Here is a 20,947-nt window from a genome sequence, read left to right as displayed (position 1 = left end):
CATCGGATTCTGATAAACGGTTCTCTTTTTTGTTTATTTTGTTACGAACAATAAGGCAACAAATCTTAAAATTTGTAAACAAAAATCAGGTGGGTTCTCTGAAAGCTCAAGTTTAGTTGAGCTGTTATCAAAGTTGTTATTATTTTTTGGATGAAAAACGGTGAAAAAGAATCATATCAAGTTAGTTCGTCTATGGACTTAAGTATGTGATAGTTGATTACGTTTGCTACTGATGGTTTGTACGCATTTATCTTGACGGTCGAGAGAATGTTTGATCAGTATCAAAAGCCCGTTTATATGTCATATTTTCTATATAATTCGAAACGGGCCTGTTACTCAGATTGGGAGGAAGTTTAAAATTAGTTGTTCAGTATTTCGATGGAAATTGTTGAGCAATAGCTCTCATAACAAAATCTCTATGTTCATTTAAATCAACTCTACTAAAAGTTCCCCACTCAATATAATTTATAAATAGCGAATGAATAAATCTGTAGTTCAATGCCTTCATGGACGTGGTTGTCTAGGCTATAGTCGCAATTTATCGCGTATCACCCAGTAGACACTTTTATATTCTGGGTTGTTTATCATTCCGATATACATATATAGTAAACATTTAGGTAAGTACACTGGCGAACCGTAAAAGAAATAAATACTGCCGAGATAAGATATAGTCGTGATTTTCGCGATAAGTGCCCTCAGATCTGCACGGGTGACTCCACTGGTTGCTTCTCCGGTTGTTGCTTCGACTGTCCAGGTTCGGCAGGACGTCGGCGTCGGCGGCGCCTCTTCTTCTGGGGCGGATTTGGCGGCGGGCTCTGGAAGGTGTCCACATCAAAGACCGGATAGCGTGGAGTAAATCGGGAGGCCTCGCTGACTGTGTTCGCGTCCGTGTCCGCAATATCAGTGGTCATGAACATGGCCTGCTCGTAGGTAGGAGGAGCTATGGAAAAAACAATAGCTTTAAAAAAATATAGTGAACATATATCTAAAAGACTCTATTTAAGATCTTTCATAACAAAGTCCTAGCTAGAAATATAGAGTTCTCTTGTACTCACGTAAATCTGGTACGAAATTGTCGGCGGCCTCCAACTCATCATCTCCGTCCTCTGGAAGCTCGAAGTCCTCTAGATCCTCGGCCATCTCGTAGCCGGAGTTGCTGACCCCGCTCGCGGCCATCTGAGCCAGTTCCATGGCTCTTGTAGAGGTGCATGGCATGTCGGCAGGCAGCGAACTTCCAGATGGGAAGGCGTTAGTTGGCAGGAAGTCCGGTCCGGACACCGCAGTTGCCAGGGGCACGTTGCCAATGGTCACAGGGATTATTAGCCGCGGATTAGCCATCAGCCAGTTCATAACAGCCACCACACGCACTTCGTAGGATACGCGCACCACCTTGCTAAGGTGCTCGCAGGTGGGCGCCGTTGCCGGAATCCTCAGGGTTTCCGTGTATGTCTTCTGCGCATTATGAGCCACCGGACCGCACTCGCGCTTCACGAGCATTATCTTCTCGGATGTGGTGCGGAGCGAGGGCGTATCCGCCGTGTATGTGGCTCTCAAATGCAGCATGATCAGTAGCTTCCGGCAATCGGAGCTGGAGTCATTGCGCACATGGGCATGGATCAGCATGAACTGACCCGGAACATAGCCCTGCTGCTGCAGAGTGACCTTCAACTGCACGGGCTTCGAGTGCATCAGGCAAAAGTGTTCCACGGCTTCATTGCTCGCCGGTTCCCGAAGCATCTTGGTCTCCTGGTTCAAGTCCAGCAGCTTCAGCACAGTGAAGCCCACATTGTGGGTGCGATTGGAAGCGCCTGGCTTCAGAAAGGTGACCTTGGCCAGATACCGGATGTGTCCATAGGCACCCTCGAAGGACGAGGGGCAGTGGCTGGGAATGGGGCAAGCAAAGGTGTAGGTGTACGTGCCGGCGTCCATGTTAAAGTTGCTGCCCTGCTCCGAACCCATAAGGTAAGTGGTGGAGGCTATATAGTCCTCCCGTCCGCTGTACTGGTTATTCGATCGCTTCTTGGGGTTTTGGATGGCCACCGCCTTACCATGTCTGCGGTGTCGCCACTGGGCTTGCGCATATCCACTTATTTGCAGTTTTATTCCTAAAAGACAAGAAATATTAGAATATGTAGATCATCAATAACAGGGCTTCTTAAAAGAAAAACCTTATACCCCAATAAGAGATGTGCTGTCTAATATTTATAATAATTTCATATTAATTCTATAATATAGGCTAGGAAGACAAGAAATCAGTACCTAAATTAAAAAGTTAAGAGAAATACTACGGCCTTCCTCATAAAACTAGCTCACTTTGTTTATCTCTTTGGGTTGCCTCACACGGTTGTTCTAATATTAGGATAAGATAAAACAAAAGCCAGAAGCACTGAAAGACATTTCAAAGAACAGTTAATAAAACCGTCTTAGGGCATTTTAAATTTAACTAAAACGGAAACTGCTGACGCACACTATAAAATTATTCAAAGTGTTTAAATACTTGATGCGGGCTAAGCACGCAGATGCAAAATGCAAATGAATTAACTTAAAGACAAAAATTAACCTATTTAAATGGTACTAGAATATGTATATTTCGAAGAATTGACAAAATTTATTGTCTATATCACTGAAAAGCCCAGACGAAAGCCGTGAGTAATTTCCATGGTATTTCCTCGAAAGAAAATAAAATTCGTTGGGTAGATCCCCAACTATAAGTAAGGCTGTTATCGGTCCCCTTCGGCTCCAGGAATCATCAATTATCGCACATTTGGAGTGTCCGCATGGTTATCACTTAATTACCCATTTCAATGGTTTGTTGAATCTTTTGCTTTTGCCAAACCTGACATTATCCGAAGCGATAAGATACGCTGCGCTCGATAAGCGAAAGCCCCTACTAGTTTTCGAACTGTTGGGGTATCCTAGTTGGTCTTTCTCGTACTTACCTCGCAGTTTCTTGGTCTTGTTCAGATTGACAATCACCTTGCCGGATATCACCTGGCCGGTGAAGTAGGTGCCGTGCTCATTCTGGTCGAACGTTATCATGCAGTTCTTCGACATGGTAGTGAATCAGTAATGGGCTTAAGGCTCTCCAGAGCTTTTAGATTTGCGAGCGATCCTAACGCGCCCGCTGCTAAACACGAACTGGGCCAACTGTATTGTTAACATGGCCTGGACTCTCATTTTCAGTTTTGCGGTCGGCCGGCATTATCTTATCGGCTCAACTCTCTACAAAACCCACTGCAATACTTGTCTATCTGGATAGTTGGCAACGCGGCCAGTTGAGTGAAATTCCTTTATAAATTCATTAACAACTTATGCGATAAATCAGTGACTCTATTATCCTCTAGTCCTCTATTGCTCCATCGCACTATCATCACTATCTCAACCTTGGGAAAACTGGCCCTCATCGACCAGTTCTCCCTGCCAATTTGGTACTTCTCAAATTGCTGTCACTTACATATGTAAATACTTCGATAGCAATGGTAAAAATTTGTGTTTAAATACTGAGATACCTATCGCATTGATAAGATAAAATAAAAATGTTGGCCAAATAAATGCTGCACAAAAAATAAAATAAAAATAGCCCCAGCGGGTGACTTCAGTTTGCTGGGAGCCACGACACAGACAGGGCAAAAGTTAAACAGCTCCTGGATTATCATACAAATCATTCCGCACAATGGTAATCTGTGAGATTGAGTTCTTCAATAATTCCCGGGGAATTTTCTATGCAGGCCAGTTGATTTCAGGACAGGTGGTCATTAAAACTGAGAAGGAAAAGTCAGTGAAAGGTAAGGCGCTGATTCATTTTGCTCGATATCTCTATTCGAAGCAAACGTTATTTGCGAAAAGGCTTAATTGGATTTGAAGTGCAAGTGTTGAAAGGGTTAAAAATAGCTTTTATTTTTACCTCAGCTGTAATCCTTAACATCAAGGGATATGCCGAAACCCACTGGGCGGATACCGAACACGACCCGGATGATCAGTCGAATGGTGAATCATTCAACGGACATGTGGACTACTTGGCCACTAGGGCTTATCTGCACGGGTCTAGTTCTAGCATAGGTATGTTCGAAGATGATAAATCACCATAAATCTAGAGATAATGAAATCAAAGCTCCATTTCAGAGGTGCTTATTGAGCCCGGCACCAGCACGTATAGATTCGCCTGTCAGTTGCCCATCACATGTCCCTCTTCTTTCGAGGGGACACTAGGTCGAATACGTTATCTGGTGAACGTGAGGTTCGTGCGTCCGTGGAAGTTCGATCTGAACTTTAATCGATGCTTCACTGTGATCAAAGTGATGGACCTGAACTCCGAAAGCCTGATGCTGAGGGTAAGTTTCTTTGTCTCTCAACACACTATGGGATTTTCATTTCCTCTTTTTCGGGAAGGTACAAATTCATTTATGTATCTTTCTCAAAATGATTTTCCCTAACCTTAAAGGCGACGAAAAGTATTATCACGCTCTATTATGTTTTTATTTTATTTTAGCTCTTATATAATTCTACTGATAACATAACAGGTCTATTTAACCTATAATTTACGTAGTTTGTTATTTCTATTTTTTATTCAACATGTTGATAAACATGTCTCTTTCTTTTTTTTGAGGATATGGTCAAGTATAAAATTAGTTCTAATCGTGTATTTTAAATTTCAGGTACCTAGCCAAGTTGAGTCCCAGCGAACTTTCTGCTGTTTTCCCTGCCGCTCGTCGCCACTCAGTATGCGACTTTCTGTTCCACAGGGTGGCTTCGTGCCAGGACAGACCGTCCCGGTGGAGGTGATGGTCTCTAATGACAGTGGTGTAGCCGTGGAGGACATAACCGTGAAATTGACAATGGTGGTGATCTACTACAGTCAACCCCCGTCCGCGGACACCAACAAAGATCGTTTCGAGATGGTCGTTAAAACAGGCGGGGGCGTGTCGACCAAATGCCGGAAGCAGCTTACCTTCGATCTTAAGGTGCCGCCAACTCCGCCAACCTGCTTTAATCTATGCAGCATCATACAGATCGGCTATCAGGTGGAAGCGGAAGCCAGGGTCAAAGGTTGTCATGGCGGCCAGTCCCTTCACATGCCCATAACCATTGGAAGTGTCCCGCTAACGAAGCAACTCCAAAAAGAACCAAGGACTTGGGGTGAAGTCCTGCCACCCCAGCAGCTAGATGCCAAGGCATTGATTTTAATTGGCAGCGAACAACATGGAGAACCACTTGGGAGCCCCAATCCTTGGGCTGCGGATCCTTCAATTGGTGAGTAAAATAGGAGTTTTAGCGAAATTCACCAATGGAATTGATGATATACAATATTGCATATATTAATTCAAAGATAATAAATCAAGGAATCACTTATTTATTTTAGCACCGCCGACTTATGCCGAGGCTAAGCATATCTCCCCGGATCCGCAGAAGTTCTTGAAATCGAAGAAAAAGTCTCAGAAAAGAGGCGTCAAAGGATCACAAGGGAGAAATGCTGAAGCAATTGTGTTTTCACCCTTGTACGGAGTCTTTGATTTGTCAAACCAAGTGGACGAAATGATTTTCAGATCAAATGAACCCAAGACTGATGGCGGCTATGTCAATGACGGTGTAGAAAAAAGCACTTGGCTTTAGAAGGGCTTAAAAATGAATGTACCCATTGTGTAAATAATTAATAAGTAATCAAAATACAAAAGACATGACAATATTAAGACCTCATTACGCTGTGGTTGAACGCAAACTGCTGGAACTTGTTTCGACCCCAGTGAGCAATATTTGCTGAGTTGCGCGATATCTTATCGATGAGTTAATATATTTATTTGAGTGAAATTGCTATCTTCAGATGCGAGAGCTTCAACTCATTTGGGGGCATTTGTTTTTACATCAGAAATATTACTATCAGCTGTTTTCGGACCTGATAATTCGGTTCACATGTTAGCTGGTTACGAATCATCTATTTATTGTATAAAAAAATTGTTGGGGGTTTTTGGGTTTACCAATAAATAGATTTATGGGTGTACTGATAAGATAAATCACCTAAAGGTCTCCATACCACAAAATAAGTAGTAAGAAACTTTGTTGTTCAGTTTGATTGCGGCCATCGAAGGGAAAACATCTAAACTATTGACGACAGCCATAAATTCATATAAACTTAGGCTTTAACCATAAAAGAAAATCATGGGAATAATTTGCCAAATTCTTTTTCACAACAACACGCAAGGGGTTTTTTATGCCGGCCAAACGGTTGCTGGTCAAGTGACTCTGAGCACGGATAAGGCAATTCAAATCAAAGGTAAGTGCTCAGTTGTAATTGCGATTCGTCATATAATTCTCTCAACATTTCACATATTTAGCAATTCGACTTAAGCTAAAAGGTTACGCAGAGACCCATTGGACCGAAAGCAAGACTGATTCGAACAACAAGTCAACTTCAGAGTCGTACAATGGATTTGAGAAATACCTTTCCAGTAAAGTTTATCTCTTGGGTTCCGAAATAAGCCCTGGTAAGATCATGAGTCATAATTTGTTATTGAAATTAATCGAAATTTCATTTTATGTATTCGCAAAGAAATGTCCTTGGAGCCGGGAACCAGGTCCTACAATTTTGCTTGTCCAATTCCAATCAACTGTCCCTCATCCTTCGAGGGCACCCATGGTCGTATACGTTATATGGTGGATGTCAATATCATTCAGCCCTGGAAGTACGACAGCATTTTCTCAAGAGCTTTCACCGTAATTCAAGTGATGGATATAAACACCTATAACTCTGTTTCACAGGTAAATATAAGATGAAACCAAATTACGGAGTTATGCTATAACAATGTAATCGCTTTTAAGGTTCCCGTGCAGGCCAAGACTGAGAAAACCTTTGGGGTCTGGCCCTTCCGATCGGATCCTCTAACGCTGGAGCTGAACTTGCCGCAGACTGGCTTTGTGCCTGGGCAGACGGTACCCGTAAACGTTTTGATTGGTAACGAAAGCAAAATTCGGGTGCACGAAGTGAAAGTCGGACTATCAATGATGATCACCTACTACAGTGATCTGAGTTCAGGTTCCAAGTGTGAGCGCAAGTCCGTGGCCAAGTTGAAGGCCGATGGGGTTTTGAGGAACTCCCGGAAAATGTACGACTTCCAACTGATGATTCCCTCTACTCCGCCTTCATGTTTCCATCTGTGCCGCATTATCAAGATCGGATACCAGATCGAGGTTGTGGCCAAGGTGAAGGGCATGCATATCAATGGAACTCTGATAATGCCGGTGACTATTTGTGGTGTTCCGATATCGCCGCCAGCGGTGCAATATACACCGCAGAGCTCTGGGCCAGTGGCTCCAGAACAAAGAGCTTTGACTTTGGTTGAGGGAGAGGGAGCTTTTGCTCCAGCTGCTCCCCCATACCCCTGGTCAGAGGGATCCACACTATGTAAGTTGTCCTAATTACAATATGGCCATATTATTTATGTAACCATATGATTTTTATAGCGCCACCGAGCTACGCGGAGGCCATGCATTCCCATAGTGACTCTGAGAAACAGTCAGAGCCGGGAGATGCGGAAGAGAAGCCATACAAGCCGTTGTATCCTGTCTTCGATTTGTCTACTTCAGTTGTAGAAAAGAGCGAGGAAGCGGATTTGGATAAAGAGGGAAAGAAATGAAGGCGAGCAAAAAAACTATTCCAAATTTGAGAACCATTGGACATCCCATCCCACGCCTGCTCGTCAAGAAGTCCTTGGGCTTTTTCAGAGATATGAGGGCTATTTGCTGCGCAACTGCATTTGGCAAAATGTATAATTCAAAATTGTGACAGCGATAAGATAAAGTTTCCCTGGCCATCGCTACCAATATAGAACCACCGCAATGTTTGTTTTATTCTCAGTTGATTTCTGGCAGCCAAGTGGGCATGTGGGTGCTATCGTCGCAAAAAGCGGTCCCTTCCAGTCTGTCCGGAGTTCTCGGAAGTTAGGGAGTAAATAACCGAACATTGGCATTAAAATCAAATCAGTCGTGTTTGCACTGCCATTAGAGTAGGATCGGCCCATAAATACACGATTGCGGATACAATTACAATTATGACTGTTACCTGTGAAATTGATTTCGATAACAATCCCCATGGCACCTATTTTGGGGGCCAGGTACTCACCGGCAAAGTTACGTTGAAGCTGGACAAGATGAAGTTGGTTAAAGGTGAGGGGCAGTTCATTTGAGATACCTTTGGAATTTGGTAATATGGCATGAGTCATTCTTATCTTATCGTCCAACTTAAAAGTGCGGTTGAATGTTTTGAAACGAAGATCTAGTCCGGTGACTCATATATTTATAGTGAGCAGAGAACCACACGTGCGAAATCTAATGTCTACAGAAAGGTGTTCGGCGAACATACACAAATGCATCAATGATAATATTTGCGTTCGATAAGATTAAATTATTTTTAAATAATCAATGGTTTTCGCATTAATTGATATTAAATAGAGGTGGATACATATTTGACTTTTTCATATATACAACGATTGCTTTTGTAAGTTTTTATGGATACCCCATGTGAATGCATAATAGTAATTATGTATGATTAAAAGATTTTAATTTATGAAAACCATAACAAAATTGGGTGGTACGTTTAGGTGACTTAAAATACAATTAATAAATAATTCATTTTTAAGAAATACCTTATTAACTTCTTCTCCGCAGCCATCACCTTGAATATATCCGGATACGCAGAGACGCGATGGATTGAAAGGGTGACCACAAACAGGAGGAGGAGACGTCGCACATTCTACGGCCGCGAGGATTACATAGCGTCCAAAACTTTTTTGGTGGGATCCAATCTGAGCAGTACGTGAAGCTCAACTTAGGCAATAAAGTCCCCCTAATTATTAATCATATCTGCAGGTCAAGTATCCATTGAAGCGGGCATTCACACTTATAACTTCGTGTGCCTGATTCCCACCGAATGTCCTTCGTCCTTCGAGGGATCACACGGCAGGGTGCGGTACATGGCAAACGTGACCCTGGTCAGGCCCTGGAAATTCGATCAGAGCTATACGCGATGCTTTACGGTGCTAAAAGTGATGGACTTAAACTTCGATAGTCCGTTGTTAAGGGTACGCATCAAAAGCTAACACAATTACAAATCTGTTAGAACCTAAGCTAATTGAATATGTTTAGGTGCCCGCCCACAGTGAGACCTCGAAGACCTACTGCTGCTGGCCCTGCCGGTCAGATCCGTTGGCCCTCCAACTGACCGTTCCACAGACAGGATTTGTACCTGGCCAGAATGTTCCCCTCAGCGTGCTGGTCACGAACGATAGCCACATCCCGGTGGAGCAGCTCCTCATAAGTTTTGTGATGCTGGTGACATACCACAGCAAGCCACCTTCGATGCCCAATACCACGTCCGAGAGGTTGGTGGTAAACACCTTCAACGGGGACGCTGTGCAAAGAAACTGCAAGAAGCTATTCAGCTATGAGATCAGAGTGCCGGCCACTCCGCCCACCTGCTTCAACCTGTGCGGCATCATCCAGATCGCCTACCAAGTGGAGGTGGAGGCCAAGGTCAAGGGTTGCCACAACAACGAGACTGTCACCATTCCGGTGACCATTGGCAGTGTTCCTCTGGCACAACACGTACCAATCCAGCCTCGGGGTTTGGTCCCCCAGCTGAATGTTAATGAGCTGGCTGTTGAAAAAGTAGCCACTGCTCCAGCTCCAAACTCTTCCAGTCCGTGGGCTGTCGACGAATCCATTCGTGAGTTTACTGAAGTCTAAAAACTAATTACAGTATCAATTATGTTTTATGTTTCTGTTTTTTAGCTCCGCCCAACTATCAGGAGGCTGTTCACATGCGCAGCACGGCTGCAACGAAGTCAGACGACTTAGACGACCCGGAACCAGTACCGCCCAATACTCTTAGTTTGGATGGCGGTGCCTATAAGCCACTATATCCGGTCTTCGACATACCCAGTCCCTCAGCTCCACCGCCGACGGATTATACGCAGAATTATATGGCAGAGAGGGCCTTTGTCAATCCGGCCATGGATATGGACAAAGACAAGGGAACGTGGCTATGAAAACGAAAACAAATACTAGAAATGTAAGGGCGATATAGCATTTGTACACAACGCAAAAGTTCCACCTAACACTTTATAATAAACAAATTTATCACAATTCCAAGACTGGTACAGGGTGGAGCGATTTTTGAAATTATTCAAAATTATATATATTACCCTCTAAGATTTTCAAACTAAACGCTTTTCCTTCCTCTTAAAAACCCCTCGATGAATGCTAGCACTAACTTCTCCAGGGCCAAGGCCTCGACAACCAACTCTGATAACAAAGCGAAAAACCCAAGTGAACGTCCGAGTAGTTCGCAAGGGAACTTATTATCGACTCTTATACAGTTTGGACTCCGATTCCGTATCGTTCCCGGTGAAATCCGAATCCGACATCGGGTCCAAGTTATGGGTCTTATCGCTTATCTAACGACGCGGTCGCACCGCAAGCAGTCCAGAAGTTTTGTACTTAAATTAGTCGCAGTGAGTTGCCGCAGAACATCGGTTTCAGCTTTTTCGCGCTCGGACATTTAATCTTGGGAAAAATGGTCGTTACGTGTGAGATCAGCTTCGATAATAATAGACATGGTACCTTCTACGCCGGTCAGCTGGTAAACGGATGCGCGACCCTCAAATGTGACAGGTCCAAGGAGGTTCAAGGTACCTATCGTAAACGTTTGATGAAGTAAATTTAAAACAAAACCCAGAAGTTCGGCTAATTGCCTTCATTTAGCTCTACCTAGCGGCAATATTATAAATATTTGCTCGATAACGATATGTGTGTATGTGGAAATTGTATATTTTTATGACGACACTGAATTTAGCGGACATTCTTCGCCGCGGAATGTGTGGGGTTGATTGATAACACCTTGAAGTGGGTTTGCTTCGGTATTATTTTAATATTGAGATTAGGCGGAAGGTTAGGATCATCGCAAATTTTATTTTGAATTATGTAAGGATTATTTTACTGACAATATATAAACTCTCCTCAAGTATTTATACCCGTTCAGTTGAGATTAGAATTGCATTAACCATATTGTGCACTCCTAACTCTATTAACAGATTATATAGACACCATGATAACACAAATATCTTAACTTACTCTTTTCTTCATTTTCTCTGAAATCACAGCTGTGCTGCTGAAGGTGGTCGGGTATTCTATTACCAAGTGGAGCGAAAAGAGTCTGGGCTCGACAAAACTCTACGTGGGCCGAGAGGATTATCTATCATCAAACACTTATCTGTTGGGCTCCGAGCAAAGTGAGTAGAAATCTCAAAGATGTTTGCTTTTATAAACAATTGTATCTCCGAAAAGACAACAACAGACTCACTATTCAGGCTGGGGTGCACAACTACAACTTCACCTGCCAGCTTCCCTATCAGTGTCCCTCGTCTTTTGAGGGTCGCCATGGATGCATTCGCTATATAGTGAAAGTCCTACTTATCAGACCGTGGAAGTTCGATCAGGCCTACACAAAGGGCTTCACGGTTCTCAAGATGCTGGATCTCAACTTTGACACTCCCCAGCTTAAGGTTAGTATACCATACGCAATGATGCATTTTCTGGAATATTATGGTTTATCAAAATAGCTTAAACACTCAACGTACAGACATTATAGATACTTTTAATGAACTATATTTATATTTTGCTTGTTGATTCAAAGGAATCATATTAAGATAATAATACTTCAAATAAATCGTCCTTTAATTCGGTGTTATAGTGACATATTTATGTTAATTGTATCATATCGATTCTTTCATTACAGTCCGCTGCTCACAGCGAGGGTTACCGCACCTTTTGCTGTGGTCCCTGCAAGACGGATCCTCTGAAATTGGAGGTGAACCTTCCGCAAGCGGGCTACGTTCCTGGCCAGAAGATTCCCGTGACCATAGTGGTAGTCAACAACACTGCCGTAGCCGTCTCCGAACTGCGACTCTCTCTGGTGATGCTGGTGAGATACTACAGCGTCAGTCCTGAACACTCTCGCGTGGAGCGAATAATAATATCGCGAGCTAAGGGGGAATCGGTGCTGAAGCAGTGCACCCGATCCCAGACCATCGACTTGCCCGTACCCTCAACGCCGCCCACCTGCGTGGAGTTGAGCAACCTCATCCAGATCGCCTACCAACTGGAGGTTGAGGCGTTGGTTAAGAGTCTACGCGAACAACAGCTAATGGTCATGCCGGTTACCATTGGCACCATTCCTCTGGCGGTTTCGGGCATAGTGGTTCAACAACCTCCCCGGCGGAGTGCCCACTACGAAGGACCGGAGTCCAGAAGAAATCCTCCCGACGAGCTGCCCATGGTGACCGCACTTGGGAGCTTGCCCAGCGATCTGACGTCCAGTGCAGCTGATTCAGGTGAGATCATGATTTTGCAGTCTACGTGCTAATGAACTTGTAATGATTGACTGCAATCTTATCAAATTCTTTAACGAACCGATCACGAAGTTTTTGTAGACTTCGTCTATACTTTCGAAACATATGCCAAACGCAAGTTTCAAGTACCATTACTAGGGAATGATAAAATGGCTAACAAAAGTTCAAAAGAAAATAATAAATAATGTATTAGGGCTTATATAGGCACTTTGAGTGGAAGGAAGGTGCAAGACCTAATTCCAGATAAGCAAATATTTTTAAATTTAAACGATAAGAAAAGCTTGCATGGGTCTTATGACTTACTTTCTATTCTATTTATAATAGTTATGTTTACTAAACAATGTTATTATTCTACTTTACAGCGCTTCCCAATTATGAAGAGTCCCGGCACACTCAACGGGGCAATATCAACGAAGAGGAACTGTATGCCTTCGGGAGCAATGAGTTTGCTCCACTTTATCCCGTGTATAGTATACCAAGTCCTACGCCCGTGCTTACGGCAAACACCCGGAATGCAGGATTCGTCAACCAAAGTTTTGTAAAATAGAGAATTTTATTTTTGACAAATTTAGCATTTAGTTGTTTCAATTGGCAATCTTTGCATGGATCCGTTGTACACCAAAAAGCAAAAAATCGTATTTAACTGTCCATCCATACAGTACACCATTAATTTGTATTCTTAAGATACATTTGACCCTGCTGTGACATTATTTCTTATATAAAAGGGACTTATTCTAAATACTTCTATGTTACAGTATAAATATTAGTGTGAAGTGCAGTAATAAATAGTATGGTTTTTAACAATACATTTTTCGCGGCAACTATATATAATAGGTCCTTGTTATATCTATCCTTACTTATCTATCCTTACTCTTGCTACAGTAAATGTTGCAAGAGCTAACTTTACAGACATGAATAAATAGGTACGCATGATAAGTAGGTAATGTATTTTGCTACATGTAATATACACAGGGAACCGAAAAGTGTATCTTTACTGCTATGTAAGAAGTATGCTGTAACTTACATTTCGAGGTAAGAAAAATTGGTAGATAACGTGAAAGTTACATTCAATATGTAAGCTGTTAATACACGGAGGAAACCGGAAAATGTATACTTACTGCTATGTACAAATTATGCTGTAACTTACAAGTAATTTATATTTCAAGGTAAGAAATAATTGGTAGATAAGGTGAAAGATACATTCAATAATATCCTGTAATGTGTATGTAAGCTGTTAATACAGAAGGAACTGAAAAATGTATCCTTACTGCTATGTAAGAAGTATGCTGTATCTTACAAGTAACTTACATTTCGAGGTAAGAAATAATTAGTAGATAAGGTGAAAGTTACATTACATACATGTTACTTACTGCTATGTAAGAAGTATGCTGTAACTTACGAGTAACTTACATTTCGAGGTAAGAAACAATTAGGAGATTAGGTGAAAGTTACATTCAATAATATCCTGTACTGTGTATGTAAGCTGTTAACTTTTTCCGAATGTAATGAAGTGCTGTTATTGTATAAGAGTCGTTTTTAACATGGGGTGGTTTTAAATGGTTCGCAGACCGAATTCGCCCTGTATAACACAGTAGATATTTTCTTAAATATTTATAGCATTGCTGAATAGTATAGGACTTCTTATAGAATACCGATTCGGAGTTAAGTTATAGCAGCAAGCGCATGAACCATTATAGAAGGAGTACTTATTATGGCGAGATGTGTATAACACATTTCTTACCAGAACAATATGACGTATTAGGAAGATTTGAGAATGCAAATTTAACAGAATAACAGTTTTAATTGAACGTGTTTTCAAAAGAATTTGGTTTACCACTTTTCGGGTCTCCACGCGCAGTCCGGTAAATTAATCTCTTATTCCAAAATAGCAAGGTTTTTATTTTAAAATCAATGAGTTCCAGTTCCAGTTCAAAGATTTAATTTCAATGTCGGAGCCGCTTACACAGCAAGATTGCAAGGACACTAGACGTAAATGCTCAAATTGAGCTCCAGGCACGCTCATGATGCCATCAACCATTAGGGAAAATTTTGGGGACGGAAAACAAAACACCAACCCACGGACATGTTTAGTTTTTATCATTCGCGCATTTGTTCGCGGACTCGTGCTTACCGGTGACCCATTCCCCCCGTCCAAACTTTCAGGTTGCTAATCTGTTGGATTGTCCTTCATAAGCTGCCAGTTTTTTTTTTTTTTTGGGCCACAGTCTATGGGTTTCCCTCTCTGAACTCCGGAATTTCCCGTTTTAAGTGTAAGCGGATACCGAGCAACTGACACGTGGAATGTAAGCGTTAAAAGCATTTTATCAACTCATAATCCATCTTTTTCTAACTAAAAATTCCTCATCACTTCAATTAAGTTCACTTTTATTTGGAGCTAATTTAAGCTCTCACTTTTGGAGCACAAAAGAGGTAAGTGCAGAGGAAAATTAAGAGCTCGTAATTACATTTTTCATTCCACTTAATAGATGGAAAATTAAATTGAAATTTAATTTCGAAACTATTTTATACGCAATTTTAGCAGTCATATGACATTTTCCTTTTAGGTATCATAATTCAAAAGGAAACACGTATTCGATTTGGTTTTTGATATATTAAAGTTATTTGGCAAGCTATTATTTTGAAAATATTGATTTGATGAAGAGTCTTAAATATACATACAAATGCAATTTTAAAGTAGCAAGACAAAAATATAGAACTTAATTTTCAAGTACCCGATGTTAAAGACAACATTTCGGCACATGCTTAGTAAATAAATATTTTTTCAGTGCAGTCGCATTGAGTAGTGTAGACATCGCACCCAGTCGAATCTGGATGGGTAAATTCGCCGAACTAATGACCGCATTAAGTAATTCTCCTCGCACTTCGCCCCGAGAATGACCCAGTCTATTGGGGATATCTGGGTCTGGATTCCCGGCAGACTCGCAGTCTCATTGGGGAGCTGTTGCTGGCCCTCTGCATTTGAATGGCTTACTCAATGGCGCTTTCGTGGTAATTGGCATTTGGCTTTGGCATGTCCGAATGCCAAACTGGCTAAACTAAATGCATAACTAGTTTCGACTTCTTGTTCCGAGTGGATTCTGATGCTTAGACGGTTGTTGTGGAAATTTGGAATTTAGATGTTTTTTTTTCAGGAAGGAGAAAAAACACAGAGAACAGAAAAACGGAATAAGTTGAGCTTAGCCAGCGGTAAAACGGATGCAAAAACATGCAGATCGTTAGGCTCTATTTTTTGGACTTAAAGACCGGGCTTAATATATTCAAATTGTGCGGGAGTCGAAATCAAATGTGAAACGCCTTGTTCCGCAGTAGAATCATTCGAGTTTTTACGACTTTTGCGCAAACAAATCCCGAGGCATTGTTAAGGTTTTTATTATTTAATTTATTTCGGTGTCAGTTTAAAAGCTATTTATTCATGTGTCAAGTGCCTGCAATTGATTCTGCCCGGGCGCCTAATGGATTATAGATAATGCCAATGTACGTGCCGCATAGATAGACATACTTAGCCCAATTTGCTGGCCAACATTGTGCATTGCGGACCACCCACAGACGCACAAGAAGCCGAAATAAAATTAGCATTTTTTGTGGATTCGATTTGCTGGTTATTTTTGTGGGCTAGGGTTTTCTCTTTTCCCCAGGGCAAGGCTTTTTTTCCCTGCTCCTCGGTGAAAATCTGTTTCAGTTTTTCTTTCTCGTTGGCGAAACGCAACGTATTTCTTGTTTATCCCGGCCGGTTTGCACATCTGCCCGAGCTGCTTGTCTTTGGCTTCGAGTGTGTGTGCTGCGGATTTCACGCGAATTTCACCGATGGTTGCTCCGGCTAAACCACCTCCCCCAACCACCCGGACCACCTGAAAACCACCTGAAACCCACGCCACATCAACAGCGCTTTCGCGAACAATCGCAAGTGAATTTCGCCCCGCAAACGAATTTCGGCGGCTTTGACGGCAGCAATTTGAGAGGTCCACAAGCCCCCAAATCCTTGTCCTTGTACTCAGTATCCTTGTTCGGCTTCGACAGGCGCTATTTGAGCTCCAGTCGAGCAATAAAGATGATTGGGCACTTGTGATTAGTGGCGGAAATGCGGAAAGGCAATTCCCCCACAACTACCGAAGGTGGCCCAAATAAATCCTCTAAAATTGCCTCGCCGGATGGGAGTTTTCTGTGTTTCGATTTGTTTATGAGACTGGCCATTATTTTGTACAAGTTCCGCAGCAAGGCTCATTATGGCTTCATTAACAGGCAGCTCTCCTCGCTCCCTATAAACCAAAAACTTTTCTCGACTCTGGCTAATGGCAAAAACTCGTCACGCACTCTCAGCCAAAACTAAAAACTTTATTGTCACTTGTGCGATATACAGGAAAACCAGCAGCACACACTCTCGCCCACAGAAGAAAAAGACCAAAATTGGAATTGACAAGATTTAAGCCGGCACTGACTGAAGTTTTGTGTCGACAGTCTAAGCCACTTTTCCGAGTTCCACAGACAACGGCCAAATGCAACCGAAACTTTTCCGGTGCCCCCCAAAAAGATGCAGAGCAATGGGGCATGCACTGGATCCCATTCAATCTACTGCAGGTGGCCACTCGGAGAAAAAGTACTCTTCATATCGATTGTTTCAATGAAGCTTCTAGCTTCAGTATTTTCGTTTATACTGAACTATGTTATGTTTTTCATAAATATTAAACACTTCATTTAAGTCTACAAATTTTGTAACTTCCTCTCTCCCATTCAAATTGATATGAAAGTTCATAATTAATGTTAAAATCGATTCAATTATGTAAAGTACTTTCGTGTATTACTCTGTAGGCTGTGTAATGATGGGTTAAGATGCCTAGAAAAAAGCCCTCTGAATGCTCTTAAACTCATTTTCATTTTTCCTCCGTGCAGCCGTACATGCCAGTGGCGTCACAAAGTTGGTTAGCAAAGTCAAGTAAAGTCAAGTCAATGACTGACTGGAAATCAAATCTGCCCCGCCCGAACCCGAACCCAAACCCAGACCCAATCCCGAACCAGAACCCATCGAGGATGGCTGCATTGGCTGGTGCAAAAAGCCGGGGCTGATGCTCGGAAAATTTCATAAATCAAAGTGCCGTCGGAGGTGCGTGCAGCAGGACTCGAGTATCTGAAGGAGCGGCAGGATTCAATGCACGGCGCTGTAATTGCTTTATGCTCTGGAGCGTGATGCGGTCAACAACGCAACGTGAGCGAGCCATTTTGATATGGTCGTAACTCTCATCTCCTGCGACCCGCATTCTCAGCCCAACTAGTGAATTGGAAAAGCTGAAAAGTTTTATGATATTTTTTGGTTAGCTGGCTGCCCGATGCTTTGCCTTGGGTTATGCCGTTATGCCCGTGCGGGCAGGACAAAATTCCAGCCGAGCTTGAAGGCCGGGCATAACTTGTCTCATTGGGGTCAGCAGACACGATACTTTTATCCGGAAACTTTGAGACAACTATGCATTTCCATACGACATATTCCGAAAATATTGCTGACAAAGTAGCCAAGAGATAAGTGCTTGAAGTTATAAGCTTGAGGGGACTTTACAATACCTGGTTATCGACAAAAATAACGACTGCTTCAGATTTTGTAGTTCACTTATGCTAGTAATTTGGTAGTAACAAAGCTGTGCTATCGACTGCTTATTAAAATTAACAATTATTAGAATTTATGTTTTGAAATAATTGATAACTATGAACATCGATTTCCTCGCCTATCAGATACCCATTACCCACCTCGTGGAAGGTGATATTTTTATTTGGAGTGGGGGATACCAATTAGCAAGACATATCATATGATTAAGTGTTACAGTGACAGAAAAAATATAATATTTTGAATAACGATGGAAAGCTCTGTTTAATCCCACACATAAACAAAATAAATAAAAACAACAAATAACTTGTTGCTTTCATAATGATACAATTTCATTATTAAGGCATAAGAGCTTTCCTTCAGTTGCAGATTTTTACGACATTTTCCACATGCTCTTCGGCGAGCTGCTATTACAAAATTACCCTTGGCAGAAAACTTTAAAAATTGCATGGTAGCGAGTAATAAATTATGCTGTCCCCATCTCACTCTGCGTTATGTTTTATGCGGCCCCTAAAAAATGATGTATATGTGGATGATAAAAAGTAGATTGCAAAACATCAAGCGAAACACCTTTCGGCCAGAGTGCATCGCACTCGAATGTCAAAGCTAATAAGCAGCTTCAGTGGAAATATTTTTCCCTGGGGAAAAACTCCGTCGCCGTCCTTTTTGCCGTTTTGCCGGCTGTTCTATTTCGTGGCAGATTTATGGGTAAGCATAAAGCAGAGGAGATGACGTTGAGGCTTGGCAGGTGTGAAAGTTTGGTGCCCACATGTGGGTGTAGCTCCCCGTTTTCGCCTTTTCAGTGTTGCAGGATTATGAAGACAACAAAAAGCTGCATACTTTGCGAGTGGCTCTAATTAATGAAAGACTTTGCCGTTACCCTTCTGCCACTGTCAATGCATAAAGAAATTTTGCTAATTAAAAATAATCGCAATAGCAGGGCTGCACTGCAACTTTGTCTTTGCCTCAGAGAGCCAACCCCTTATGCTTCTTCTATTCTGCCCAGGGGAAAATTTCCAAACTGGTCGGCCATTTCTTGTGATTATTTTAACAACTTGGCCATGTTGCTGCACTCACTGAGGAACCGAAGAGCCATTTGCACCATTGACACTTAGAAAAAAAAGGAAGTATAGGAAGACCATTTTTATGAGATTAATAACAGTATATTAAAGCTTAGCAATGTATTGTGTATTCTATATAAATTTTCTCAGTTTTTCAGCTTGATGTTTTTTTTCTAATCCCAGAGAGATTACTTCGTATTTCCAATTTAAATAGGCAAACTTTTTTCTCTCTGCAAAAGTCGTAGAAAATGCTCGCGGGCTGCAAGTAATTGTCTCTGGCTCGTTGCTTTGGATTTGGATCCGGATTTGGCGGCTTTGGCTGGCAACATCATTAAATGTGTATATAATGGAATTGCTGTGATTTGTTCCAAGCGGAAGATTTATTATCGCCCAGCCATTTTCCAGGCGAAAAAATCGGCATTATGTTCCGCATGCCTGGTGACAAAGTGCAGCCAGACGACGGCTTTCATTTTCTGTTTCTGCACAGCAATCGGGTCGTTTACATAAACACTTTGGAAATTTATTGCTCTTGGTTGGCGTGTGTGTCTGTCAATGGCAAAAGTTTGTGCATTTCATTTGTGCAAAATTTGCTTACAACTCAAATTGAATTAACCTGATGACTCAGTGGAATGTGGGGCGGTGTTCCAACGAATGTTTTCGACCCGATTCCGGCCGATTCCTTAGAACTCATAGCGGCGACGTCTTTGGCTTACAGAAATCCTCATCCGAAACGCCATGGCAGTATATAGTTGTCGTGCCAGTTGTGACATATGCCAAACTCATTTGCATTGAAAGTTTTTCCCTTTCACAAGTTTTGCAGTGAAACATATGCTCGAAACCCTATTAGGTCTTCATCAAATTAAAATATGTCGGCCTCGAGGAGAATAATGCTCGAAGCCATGGCTGAAATTAATTGCCTGCAAAACTATACAGAAGTCATCCTGGGACTTCCTCCACTGGAGAAGAGGTGCGCAATTTCGCAGTCATCAAATAAATTAAAACTTGACCATGGACCCACTAACAATGAAGGAAGCTGCAAAATCTCTAAAGTCTCAGTTGAGTTGCTCAAACATCTGTGCAAAGGTGTGTGGGCTTGACAGAGATTATGTCTGGATTGCTGAATTTTGGGGACAACGGAGCGAGAGCTTGAAATGAAAATGAATTTGTGTGACAATATGAAATACTTGTGCATAAGTGAAATTGTTTCACTCTGCCAGCAACCAAGTAAAATAATTGCCCAATAAACAAATGTATTTTAAAATATGGTCCGAGTGCTCAGCAAACTTATTTCCTTAATGGACTCGGCATCAGGACCAAAATCAATTTTCAGGTCTGGTTCAATGTCATTTCGAAGTGGCGCACAATTACACTCGTAATCCCCTAGCATATGGCAGTAAATCTTGTTGTTTACACTCTCGTTGACCATCGACCATTGCCAATGTTTATTGTTTAACGCTTTTTCTGCATGACGTTTATATTTATATTTATATTTATATTTATATTAAAATTATCAATGGCGGCGAACGCATTCTATTAAATGAAATCCGCTATCTTTAAATGCAGTTTGTGGGAATTAATAGCAGATTGTGTTAGTTTGTGCGCCCAGATTTGACCAACCACTCTGTTATTTGGCCATTTCCCCGCTGGCAGATTGAGTTTGCATTTAATACCTTTTACGTGATCCGTCTGCTAATTAATGTCCTTCGTCGGCCGGTCGGCGAAATAAATTGGATTTGTTGTTAACATTTTAGTCACTGTTTTGTCATTACGCGCTGTGGGAAAGCTGCTGTCAATTTTGTGGCGACCAAAATGACGGTTGGCCAAAAGGCCAAGGGAAAACACCCACAAACTGATGAGATGACACTTTTAAAGGGAAG

General features: G+C 41.9%; 5 protein-coding genes across 5 annotated transcripts; 4 read left to right on the top strand and 1 right to left on the bottom strand.

The window, feature by feature from the left end:
* Window positions 1–193: 193 nt before the first annotated feature.
* Window positions 194–3,062, bottom strand: LOC6727122 (arrestin domain-containing protein 17). Its single transcript, XM_002102479.4, has 3 exons — window positions 2,940–3,062; window positions 1,056–2,105; window positions 194–940 (listed from the first exon to the last, which is right to left on the bottom strand). The coding sequence occupies exons 1-3, from the start codon at window positions 3,052–3,054 to the stop codon at window positions 696–698; spliced, it is 1,410 nt and encodes a 469-aa protein (XP_002102515.1). The 5' UTR covers window positions 3,055–3,062; the 3' UTR covers window positions 194–695.
* Window positions 3,063–3,117: 55 nt separating this feature from the next.
* LOC6727121 (arrestin domain-containing protein 3) lies at window positions 3,118–5,687 on the top strand. Its single transcript, XM_002102478.4, has 5 exons — window positions 3,118–3,785; window positions 3,910–4,059; window positions 4,123–4,331; window positions 4,656–5,250; window positions 5,360–5,687. The coding sequence occupies exons 1-5, from the start codon at window positions 3,674–3,676 to the stop codon at window positions 5,608–5,610; spliced, it is 1,317 nt and encodes a 438-aa protein (XP_002102514.1). The 5' UTR covers window positions 3,118–3,673; the 3' UTR covers window positions 5,611–5,687.
* A 202-nt stretch (window positions 5,688–5,889) lies between these two features.
* LOC6727120 (arrestin domain-containing protein 2) lies at window positions 5,890–7,822 on the top strand. The gene is made up of 5 exons (XM_016175839.3): window positions 5,890–6,268; window positions 6,330–6,479; window positions 6,545–6,753; window positions 6,814–7,396; window positions 7,456–7,822. The coding sequence occupies exons 1-5, from the start codon at window positions 6,154–6,156 to the stop codon at window positions 7,626–7,628; spliced, it is 1,230 nt and encodes a 409-aa protein (XP_016033596.1). The 5' UTR covers window positions 5,890–6,153; the 3' UTR covers window positions 7,629–7,822.
* An 8-nt stretch (window positions 7,823–7,830) lies between these two features.
* On the top strand, window positions 7,831–10,134 carry LOC6727119 (arrestin domain-containing protein 17). The gene is made up of 5 exons (XM_002102476.4): window positions 7,831–8,157; window positions 8,659–8,802; window positions 8,860–9,071; window positions 9,136–9,715; window positions 9,781–10,134. Exons 1-5 carry the CDS (start codon window positions 8,043–8,045, stop codon window positions 10,035–10,037), a joined length of 1,308 nt encoding a protein of 435 aa, XP_002102512.1. The 5' UTR covers window positions 7,831–8,042; the 3' UTR covers window positions 10,038–10,134.
* Window positions 10,135–10,463: 329 nt separating this feature from the next.
* LOC6727118 (arrestin domain-containing protein 17) lies at window positions 10,464–12,969 on the top strand. Its single transcript, XM_016175840.3, has 5 exons — window positions 10,464–10,679; window positions 11,151–11,279; window positions 11,335–11,552; window positions 11,786–12,380; window positions 12,761–12,969. The coding sequence occupies exons 1-5, from the start codon at window positions 10,565–10,567 to the stop codon at window positions 12,943–12,945; spliced, it is 1,242 nt and encodes a 413-aa protein (XP_016033595.1). The 5' UTR covers window positions 10,464–10,564; the 3' UTR covers window positions 12,946–12,969.
* The last annotated feature ends 7,978 nt before the right edge of the window (window positions 12,970–20,947 follow it).

Source organism: Drosophila simulans, chromosome 3R, assembly GCF_016746395.2.
Source record: "Drosophila simulans strain w501 chromosome 3R, Prin_Dsim_3.1, whole genome shotgun sequence".
Taxonomy (NCBI): Eukaryota; Metazoa; Arthropoda; class Insecta; order Diptera; family Drosophilidae; genus Drosophila; species Drosophila simulans.
This window is presented reverse-complemented; position numbering and strand designations above follow the sequence as displayed.